This window comes from Mesoplodon bidens (genome assembly GCF_964165515.1).
Source record: "Mesoplodon bidens genome assembly, chromosome: 18".
NCBI lineage: Eukaryota > Metazoa > Chordata > Mammalia > Artiodactyla > Ziphiidae > Mesoplodon > Mesoplodon bidens.
Genome location: NC_138175.1, coordinates 5,109,103 through 5,120,405, shown reverse-complemented (window position 1 = coordinate 5,120,405; position 11,303 = coordinate 5,109,103). Strand labels below are relative to the sequence as shown.

General features: G+C 54.4%; 1 protein-coding gene across 3 annotated transcripts in view; it reads right to left on the bottom strand.

Moving 5' to 3' along the window:
* The window catches only part of MEAK7 (MTOR associated protein, eak-7 homolog), a 38,123-nt gene that overhangs the window by 7,288 nt on the left and 19,532 nt on the right, over positions 1-11,303 (bottom strand). For all 3 annotated transcript variants that reach the window (XM_081216444.1, XM_081216445.1, XM_081216446.1), the window contains 3 exons: positions 6,632-7,054; positions 2,197-2,315; positions 363-542 (listed from right to left, as the gene is read on the bottom strand). In XM_081216444.1, coding sequence (XP_081072570.1) covers positions 363-542; positions 2,197-2,315; positions 6,632-7,054 — 722 coding nt within the window. The remainder of the gene's footprint in view (positions 1-362; positions 543-2,196; positions 2,316-6,631; positions 7,055-11,303) is intronic.

Sequence of the window (11,303 nt, the reverse complement as noted above, 5' to 3'; positions counted from 1 at the left end):
AATGTGGTAGAGGCCCTCCCCCGAGCCCCAGAGTCCCCCAGGCCCTGGGATGCCATCGTCGGGAGGTGACGAGGCGCAGGGGCCCCAACGGCGACTCATCGTCAAACCCCGGAACTAGAAGGAACCCCAGACCCTCCTCATCTTGCAGACAAGTCCCCACCCCCCCGGGATCCCACCTCCCTGGGGTGGTTCTTTCTACTAAACCTCCACAGACCCCAGACAGGATTCTCTCCTCTCCTGTGCACCCACTGGCATCCCTCTGGCCAGCAACGGCTGCAGGAAACAAATTGGAATAAACCATCTCCAGATGGAGGAGTAAAAGGGACAAAGCTGAGAAAGGGGAGAAACACCCCCATGCTCACCAGCTGTGTCACCGAAGCATCTCCCACCGCCCACACCTCCATCTTCTCGAACCGGAAGTCCTCCTGGGCCGAGAGCTGAGGGCTGTTGTATGTGGTGCATGTGGGCTTGGCCTTGCTGTGTCCTTTCCCGAAATCGACATCGATCCACAGGCCAAAATAATTGTGCTGCCCTCCCATGCCCTGCGGAGGGAGAGGCATCAGCACCGCCTCGGTCTGGCGCATCAGACACCTGAAGCCCACCCCAGCCGTCATGCCACCAGGGCGTATAAGAAGTGGACGCAATTTTCTTCCTTTTTTTTTTTTTTTTTAACTGTGAAATACATATTCACAGATTGATACAATTTAAGTATCCCATGACAAGTTCCTAGAACACTCATCACCGTGTCCTGACTCCTACCCCATGGTCCTTTCTCACGGGGATGCCCTGGCGGGAAACATAAGTGACAACAGAGGACAAAAGAATACAGGCCGGGCTTCCCTGGTGGCGCAGTGGTTGAGAGCCTGCCTCCTGATACAGGGGACGTGGGTTCGTGCCCCGGTCCGGGAGGATCCCACATGCCGTGGAGCGGCAGGGCCCGTGAGCCATGGCTGCTGAGCCTGCGCGTCTGGAGCCTGTGCTCCACAACGGGAGAGGCCACGACAGTGAGAGGCCCACATACAGCAAAAAAAAAAAAAAAAAAAAGAAAACAGGCCATCAGGCCTAGAGACCCCAATCAGTAAAATAAGGGGAGAGGTCTACACAGCACTTCCCAGACAGGGATGCTGATCCTCACCCGGCCCAGGACCGGGTGCTCAAGCAGGTAGGTCATTCACTCAGCACAGCAGGGAGGGAAAGGAGGAAGCAGCCCCGGGAAGGCGGGAACCACTCGGCACACTGCCGGCTCTGAGCTAGCGGCCGATGGGAACAGACTGCTGTTCAACCTCTCTGATCCCTTTCTCTAGGTGCCCTCTCCACCAGCGCCTTCCCCCGGGCCCAGGGAGCCTGGAGCTAACGCTGAGCAAGAGACCAGGGCAGGAAAAGCAGCTAACCTCGGGGCTACTTCTCCCCTCGGGCCGATTACTGACCACCACCGGGACCCACTGGGTGCTGCTCCTGAGGCCAAGGCCCTCGGCCCTGTCATCACCAAACTGACCTTTCTGAAAGGCGTCCGGGGTCATCAGGTGGCCCCATGGGAGCCTCAGAGTGAGCCTGGGAAGGAGCGCGGGGCCCTCTCCACACCGACAAGATGGACCAGCCTCCCCGGCCCTTGGCTTTGCAGACACAGGGCTAGAATTTCCCGAGAGGGGCTTTTTAAGAAGCAGGGGAAAGAAATAGGCTGGTGCTGCCAGGACACACATTTCTCACCCAAGCTAAGCATCTGTGCGGGCGCCCGTCCCCGCGCCTCACCCCAGCCCTGTCCCCACCATCGCCCCCCAGGCTTCCCCCGCGTCCTCTTCTTCCTGTGGCCGAGTCCCGGCTGGAGCACAGAGCAGACAACCCACAATGGGTCCAAAGGGTCTGGGGAGCCCAGCCCTGGCCCCGCGCCCGGGTCGTGCCCCGGGCAGGGCAGCATCTCCAGTCACAAAGGCCACAGACCAACCACGTGATGGCCAGGAACACCGGCCGACTCGGTCACGTGCACACAAAACCCGGAAATGCCCCCGCAGAGGCCCCTTTTCTCCACGAGAGAAATGCCGTCCTCACTGTCGCGCATCGCACCACCACCCGGACACTCGGGCAGAACGCACTGAGCGCGAACGGCTGCCCTGACGCAGGGCGGAGTGTCCCCGGGCACGGCGGGGTCAGTGCCTCACCACGGTGGGGGGGACGTGCCCTGCCCTCCCACGTCCTTACCAGTCCATTCGGGATGGTCTGCTGCCCCTGATTCAGGTACATGTAGTGGTCATTGTAGCCCGTGCAGGTGTACACGGCCATGCTGGGGGAGATGGAGAACAGGAAGCACCTGTCATCCCCTGAAATTGACCAGAGCAAAAGGAAGCAAGGTCAGCCATCGGAGCTGCGCACGGGGAGAAGCAGGAAAGGGAAACGGGCCGCGGCTCGGATGGCTGAGCAGGAAGAGCTCCCCTCGGGTCCTCAGCGTGCGCGGGGCTCCTGTGCATCGGGGGCAGGGCCGGCGGGCCAGCGAGCGGAGCCCGGGACCGTAGGATGAGCTGCGGGTGCAGGCTGAGCGTGACCGTTACAAAGGAATGTGACATCTGCTTGCTGGGGACACCTGTTAGCGCTCTCCCGGGGAGGTGGGAGCCCTGCCCCACCGCCCCAGAGTCAGAAAGAGCAGCCTCGTCTCAACTACGGAGCAAGGGGCAGGCGGCCACTCCAGGTATTGGCTGGGCACTCACACGGCCTCAAGTAGGCACACCATCCAGAGCGGAGAAGGCAGGGTACCTGTAGACACAGCTGCCCACAGGGAGGGGAGGGGACACGCAGGGAAAGGTGACCCTCTACCTTTGCCCGGGCACAGGAGTGGGCATGCCACCACTCAGAGAAGGTACCGGTCAAAATCCTGGAAATGAACAGCACCCTCCATCTCAGAGACTCCTCCCCTCCCCGATGCACTCACTAGGGAGGGGACGGAGGCTGCACCTCACCAAGGGAACTCGCGGCTAGGCCAGAGCCAAACCAGGGATGCTCCCCACAGCTGTGAGACCTTGGCCGGAAGGACTGCCCCTGCACGGTGACAGCGTGAGGGCACCTGACACAGGACCAAGCTCAGGTACTTGGGGGTCGGGCCGTTCGTCAGGTGGGAAGGAAGCTCCAGGAAGCAGACGGGGAGCCCGAATGTGGAGGGCGGACAGGAAGGGGGCTTTGAGCCCCAGAGGGGCCTTGGGGAGGACAGCCCTCGGCCACAGATGGGCCTGGACCTGCAGAGTCAGGACCTGTGACCTGATCAAGATGGACCCCAGGGGGCCTCTGCAGGGACTCAGCTCCCCCGAAGTCGGGAAGGACGTCCTGAGGTGGAGACGGTTGGGTGAGAGCCACTCATGGAGGAGGGACCCCGCAGGGACGTGGCAGGGCATGGGGGAACAGCAGGGCCCTCAGCTATAGCGCAGGGTGGGAGCCCTGGTGAGGGAAAGGGGGAGGTGAGCCTGGGGAGCTCACCGGGACCAGGTGGCACAGGGCTCCCCTCCAGGCTAAAGACTCCGGCTTGAGTCCATGTGCCTCAGAAGGTTGGGTTTAGCCTCAAGGAATTGCCTGGGCCCACCTGTGGCCCCGGGCACTGGGCCTAAGCATCACTTTGCCTTGCCATCCTAAGGCTGCCTTTCAACCAACATTTACTGGGTCCCGGATGCTAAGTGAGGTGACGGGGCCACAAAGCGTGGGCCCCTTGGCTACAACGGACCCCACTCTAGTCCATCCTGGGGTCTGTGCCCAGAGAGAAGGGCCCCGTGGGGAAGATGACCCTCGAGGGTGCAGGGCAAGGACCAAGGAGTCACATGACCCGTAAAAACATCACTTCCACAGAGGGGCTCCTCAGCCAACTCTCAGTGACCCCACCACCCATCGCCCAGTGGGTTACAAGCTGCCATTCCTGTGGTTCTGGGGAACGGAGGCCCAGAGAGGGTCATCAGCTTGCCCAGGACAGAGCCGGACTCAGCCCAGAGCTGCGGGCCTGCGGCTGCCCCATGGACGACAGAGGCGAAAAGGAAGTGACCCAGCGGCTGTCCTATCAACTCAAGGCTCAAATACTCGAAGTGACTGTTTCCCAGGACAAATGGACAGGAACGCCCTGAACTTGACTGGAACCTGTGATGCTAGGCTGCCCTCTGCTGGAACTCCGTCCTCACTTCAGAATAGAATGAGCTCAAGTCTGAAAACTCGGTAATTGCATTTTTCCACCTTTCTTCAAGAACATGAATTCTGCTTGTTAATAAAACATGAAGACGCAGCAGAGCTGACCTGGAGTTAATACCAAAGGAGCTGGAAGAAGCGGAAGTTCCGTCTACAATAATGATTCTCAGGGTTTTTCCACATCCTCCAACCACATAGAGACCCAGCCCGTCACCCCCCCAGAGCCCCTCCCCGTGACACCGTGGCAGAGAGACCTGGGTGTGTGGAAGCCCAGGCCTGAGACTGGGGTCCCCAGAAGGGCCGCCTTCCAGGGTCGGCCCTCAGCCAGCGTCTGGGAAGGTGGATTTGGGGAGGGTCCCCCGTCCCAGGACTGGTGACTGGCTCCCTGTGCCTAAGCCGTGTGAACAGACGGGGGGCGGTGGTGCCGGACTCCTGCTGTCCTCCTGCGAGTCTGACGTTTGGGTGCACGTCAGGCAGAGGGTGCTCGTGTGAACGGCCCCCCGAATAAAGACCCCGCGCACTGAAGCTCTAACGCATCCCTGATGGACGACACTGCACACGTGCCGTCACAGCTCGTGGCTGGGGAAACTTAGCGCGTCCTGTGCGACCCCACTAGAGAGGATGCTGGAGCCTGGTTCCCCCGGACTTCACCCCCCAACCCCTACCCAGCCCCAGGGCTGGTCATGCTCTGCATCCTCTCACTGTAATAGATCAGCTGTGATGACAGCTCTGTGCTGAGTCCCCGAGTCCTCCTAGCGACTCACTGACACGTGGGTGGTCTTAGGGACCCTGACACAGTGGGGAAGGGCTGGTAGCAACAGCTGGATTAAAGATCTAGAACAATCTAAAACCTAGAGAAAACCAAACCCTGGAAACAACAGGATCTCAGGAATGGAGGCACCCAGCCTTCACACCATGATCCCTTCCACCCACCCCAGACAAGGGCCACCCCACCACGGCTAAAACCTCTCCCGCAATGGCACCTCTGCACCTGGACACGGCTCCCCAACCAGCAGAAGCTTCCCTGGTGCAAGGAAGATGGGAACAATTCCAGAAGCGTGCAGTCCCGTAGAGGACCACAGGGAGTAGGTGGCACTCGTGTGGTCGGGAAGGCTTCCTGAAGCAGGTGACCCTGGACTGAGTCCCGACAAGGAGCTGACTGTGCCAACAGGTGGAAGAGGGAGAAAAAGCAGCACGTGCCAGGTCCTGAGATGAGAGCGCAGCCTGTTGTGGCAACTCTGGGTAATTCAGTGAGACTGAGTCCAGAGCACAGGGCACAGTAGAGGTCGTGAGCCTGGAGATAAAGGATTCACCATTCTGAGCGCACTGGGGGTCCGTCCAAGGGTCTCCGGGGGACAAGCACCACAGCAGGTGGGCTGGGATGTGGCAAATGACCTGGATGGGTGAGACCAAGAGCCGAGGGCCAGGCAGAAGGCACCTGCAGCAATGCAGGTGAGAGCGGGGTGGAGAGAAGGGGGGGCGGGGACGCAGCTGACAGCTGTCTGGCTACGACGTGCAGGCCCCACCCCAGAGGAGCACGTGGCCTTTCTCCCCCGTATTTCGTATCTCAGGACCCTGGGCTCTCCCTTCCACTGACCCAGCCAGGGAGGGTGTTAGCCTCGCCCCCTCACTGGGAGGGACCCTCCCCGGAACTGCGTCAGCCAGGCTGCCCCATTTAGCTGAGGGGAGTGAGGACAGGCCTGTATCTGGCTGCTCAGAGCCACTAGGAAAAGCCCTCCACCTCACAGCTGTTGGCCCCCAGGAGACCTTCTGAGAACACAGACTTAGGCAGCCCAGGGCAGGTCCCAGGGGACACACAGTGACATCCATCCTGGGAAGACAGGTTCACCTCTGAGTATGAGGACAGCCCACTGACAGGAGATGAGCGTTTTCAAAACGAGTCCTTTAAGAGCGTTTATCAGAGTAGTTTTTTGAGGAGGGGAAGTATTTCATTAGGGCCTTTCATCCAGGGCATTCAAGGTCTAGCAAAGAGCTTCCTATCTCCAGCAAAATCACAAAACCGAAAAACTACGGGCATTAGCAGCAAAGCAGACCCACACAGGGGGTTCCAAGAAAGGAAGACGGTTCCGCGAGAAAATACACCCCACCTGCAAGAGCCGGTATCTCCCAGTCCCCTACGCAGCACCTACAGCCCAGCCTCGCCCATGGTCAGGACCTGGCATCATTTAATGATGCTGATCTGCTGTTTCCTCACCTGAAATTCAGGGGTGAGGACAGCTGTCCTGCTTACCTGACCCTGCAGCCAGAATCTATAAAGAAATCCATGAAGTTAAACCATCATAAAGAAACACCACGTTTCACTATCCTCCCAAACATGTCTAGCAAAACGCTTATGGGAGGAGATGGAAGAAACACGCACAGCCCCTGGTGGGGCTTGGAGGCCTCCACACGGCAGCCGTCTGACCAGAACTTGTAATGAGCACTGGTGCTACCACGTGGGGTTTTGGTGGCCAAGACTTACCTTGAAACTGAGGTTTGACCTCCCAGGAGCAGGAAGCAAAGCCACCGAACACGTGGCCATCATGGTCCTCGAGCAGCACCACGCAGGGCCCCCCATGTGTGATGCGCCCACAGAGCTGGGCGAAGCTGTGCCCGTGGAGTTCGGATGAGAACAGCAGGCGCCAGTGGTGCCGCTGCTCCCTGGGCAGGTGGGAGTTGATGTAGATGACGGACAGGACATCCAGGATGCTCACAAACTCCCGCTCCTGGTCGACTTGGCGCTCAGGGACCAGGGTGGCCAGATCGAGGGACGAGCACAGGAGGAGAAAGCCTTGGTGGATGACCACGCTCAGAAACGTGGCCACGTGGGGGGCCCTGAACACCCAGTCCTCAATCGTGGCTTGGTCACAGTCCAGCCGCTGAGGCCCCAGAAGCTCCTCACCGCCTAGGGGAGGAGAAAACAGTATTAGTGGGTGATGACATCACCTTTTATCTACTTACTTAAACCTGCTCTGTCCAGCAGAAGAGCCACGCATCGAGATGCACAGTAAGTGTAAAATGCACACCCCATTTCAAAGGCTTGGCGTGAAAAAGAAAAAGAACGTAAAATATCTCATTTTTTTTACATTGATTGCCCATGTTAAAGTATACTTTGGACATATTCTTTTTTGTTTTTTTTGCGGTAGGCAGACCTCTCACTGTTGTGGCCTCTCCCGTTGCAGAGCACAGGCTCCGGACGCACAGGCTCAGTGGCCATGGCTCATGGGCCCAGCTGCTCCGCGGCATGTGGGATCTTCCCGGACCGGGGCACGAACCCATGTCCCCTGCGTCGGCAGGCTGACTCTCAACCACTGCGCCACCAGGGAAGCCCTGGACATATTCTTAAAATTAATTTTGCTTGTTTCTTTTTGGTATTTCCATGTGGTTACTGAAATATGTAAAATTTCGTATGTGGTTGGCTTTGGAGTTCACATTCTGTCTCTGTCGGACAGTGCTCATCTAAACAATTCAACATCGACACTCTTATCTTTTCTCTCCGCTCCAAGCTGCATTTCAGAGACACAGGAGACAGCTACACCCTCACCCCAGGGCCCCAAGACTCCCCAGCAATCCCTCCTGAGAGGGCTACACCAAAAGCCACTAGTCCTAACAAAATCATTTGGAAAGGATTTAGAAAGTGTGCTGTCCTCCAGCTACGGCAGGGTAGTGGTCGGTTACTTCCTGGGCACCCCTCTAGTTTATCTGGGGAGCACGGATTTCATTAACTACAAATTATACTTAATTGTTTCCGACCAGCACCCGTCCTTCTGATTTCCATCTCTTACCTACTAAGAACAGAGGTGACATGGAGGTGATACCAAAAGACAAGCTATCAGTACTTCATTCATATATATATATATGTGTATACATATATATGTGTATATATGTGTGTATATGTGTGTAATATGTGTGTATATGTGTGTATGTATGTGTATATATGTATATATATGTATGTATGTGTATATATGTGTATATATGTGTGTATGTATGTGTATATATGTGTATATATATGTGTCTATATATATAACAGTATTATACAGTATATTGTCATTATTCTTTCCAAGTTCCAAATACCTCACTTAATTTTTCAAACTGTGTTTCAAAATCCAGCTTTATAATAAAACAGTAACACTTTTATAAAACGAATCTACTTTGCAGAGATTCACCACAAGGTATTTTTAAATCCCAAGTAAATTTAATTATATACTGTTTCTCAGCCAACAATAGCAGAATATATATTCTTCTCAAGTGTACCTGGAATATTCTCCAGAACAGACCATACGTTAGGCCATAAAACATGCCTCAATAAATTGAAAAGAACTGAAATCATGTAATGTATGTTCTTCAACCACAATGTAATGAAATTACCAATCAGTAACAAGGCAATTTGGGAATCTCACAAACACGTACAAATTAAAGAATATACCTCTAAAAAAAAAAAATAAAAATAAAAAAATAAAAAAATAATAATAAAAAAAAAAAGAATATACCTCTAAACGACCAACAGGCCAAAGAAGAAATCACGAGGGAAGTTAGAAAATACTGAGATAGGGACTTTCCTGGTGGCACAGTGGCTAAGACTCCACGCTCCCAATGCAGGGGACACGGGTTCGATCCCTGGTCAGGGAACTAGATCCCACATGCATGCCACAACTAAGAGTGCGCATGCCACAACTAAGGAGCCGGCGAGCCACAACTAAGGAGCCCGCCTGCCACAACTAAGACCCGGAACGACCACATAAATAAATAAATAAATAAATAATTTTTTTTAAAAGAAAGAAAGAAAAAACTGAGATGAATGAAAACAAAAACACAATATACCAAAACTTATGGGCTTCAGCTAAAGCAGTGCTTAGAGGGAAATTTATAGTCATAAATGCCTATATGAAAAAGAAGAGAGATCTCAAATCAATAACCTAAACTTCTAACTTGAGAAATGAAAAAAAGAAAATCAAACTAGCGATCAGAATCAAGATGGTCAGTAGTAGGACGTGGAACTCACCTCTTCCCACAAAAACATCAAGAATACATCTATGAATGGAACAATGCTCTCAGAAAACTAGCAGAAGACCTCAAACACCTCAAAGGACAAGAACGATCTCCAAGTAACTGGGCAGGACAAAGGAAAAAAACAACAGAGGAAGTGGGACAAGACCTGTGCCCCTGGCGGGGTGGAGCTGAAGGAGAGGAGAGGTTCCCGCACCCAGGGAAGCCTCACCGGTAGGGAGAGTGGCCGGGACAGAAAGGGACCTTCAGAGGCTTCAAGGAGAGCACAGCAACCAGTCAGTGGCAGGCAGGACAGAGAGAGACCTACATGGACAGTTGTGCCACCGCCCTGTGTGCCCCAGCCTGAGACGCGCGTCCGCTGGTATGGGTGGGGGCTGGGTGCTGTAACACGGGGTTTAGAGGACAGACCCAGGGAGAGGACTGCTGTTGGCTGTGCAGAGACAGCCTGAAGGGGCTGGAGCGTGGGGCACAGCAACCAGGAGTGTTTGCGGAAGAACCCGGGGCCGCCACAGAAGCGAAGCGCCATTGTTAAGTGGCATGCCAAGGTAGAGGTGGGGCTGCCATTGCAGCCTCTTTCCCCACCCGCCGGCACCTGCCTATGCAGGCTCCAGGACAGGCTCCTGCCCAGGCAGGTCACACACCCCGGCCACCCCGGTCCCCTCCTGCCTGGGCAGGCTCGTGTGCCCCTGCCCTGGTGCCCCCAGAAGCAGACACCAGTGGGTTTCCCGTATGCAGAGCTGGGGCTGAAATCACAGCTGAGGCCCACAGGCTGTGTGACTTAGGAAGCAGAGCTGAAATCTCTCCCCACGGCTGCGTGAACCTTGGATTTATACCTCCACGGCCGACTTTGTAAATTCAGTGCCTGTGGAACATCCAGACAGACAACTGGTGCTCCCGCAGCTGGGACGGGTCTGGCATTAGCAGTTCTGGGCTTTGTGGGCACGTACACGCATGGGTTGGGCTGGGCCAGGGTCTGAGCTGCATCCATAAGCTCCCACAGTGGGTCCAGGTATGTAACTACTGCAGTCCTGGGACCTGACTTCAGTGGATCTGCGCCGGTGGCCTTGTGAAAACAAAGCCTGAGAGGCACCAGGGCTGACTGCCAGCACACCCACAGTTGAGGTGGGGCTGAGGGCAGTGCCAACAACAGTGTACTTTGTGAGCCCACACAGCAGGTGAAAGGTGACACACTCACAGGTGAACAGCTCCAGCAGAGTAATACTCAGTGGCTCCTCTCCCAGTGGGAGCGCTCCAATCCTGCCTATTCTTGCAGTGCAGATCAGAAATGCAGCTAAGAAACAGAGCTGGGGGCTTCTACACCAACAACTAGAGAGCAGACCCTGCCCTGGACAGGGCAGTGATAACCACAGAGGGAAGAGGAGTCCCCACTCACTGTCCAGTGCAGGCTCTGGTCACTGCAACACCAGTCGCACCTCCTATCAAGGGGATAACAGCCAGCACACACTGAGGAAAGCGGCAGCAGGCATCCCTACTAAAAACAGCCCTTGCACCAAAAAAATATTAAACCTATGCAGGCTACATAGGGACACTCCCACATAAAAATAGCCCTCCAAGACCACAGTAGATAATTGTTTCTCCTAAACTCATAGAGCAAGAGAAACATAAGTAAAATGAAAAAGCAGAGGGACCACTCCCAATTAAAATATCGAGAGAATTCCCCTAAAAGAACAATGAAACAGGCCTCTTCAGTCTAATAGATACCAAGTTCAAAAAGGAGATAATGAAAATACTGAAGGAATTAAGAAGGGCTGTCGACAGAAATGCAGATTACTGTAAAAAGGAACTCGAAACTATAATGAGGAGTCAAGAAACATTAGAAGGTTCATTTGCTGAGACGAAAGCAGAACCAAAGGCTATGAATAGCAGAATAAATAATGCAGAAGAACGAATAAGTGATCTGGAAGACAGGGTAAAGGAAATCACCCAATCAGGAGGTCAGACAGAAAGCCAAGTGAAAAAAATGAAAATAATATAAGAGACCTATGGGAGAATATAAAGCCTGCCAATCTACACATAATAGGGATCCCAGAAGGAAAAGAAAGAGAAAAGGGGACTAAAAATGTATTTGAAGAAATTATGGCTTAAAACTTCCCAAAGCTAAAGAAGGAAACAGATATCCAGATACA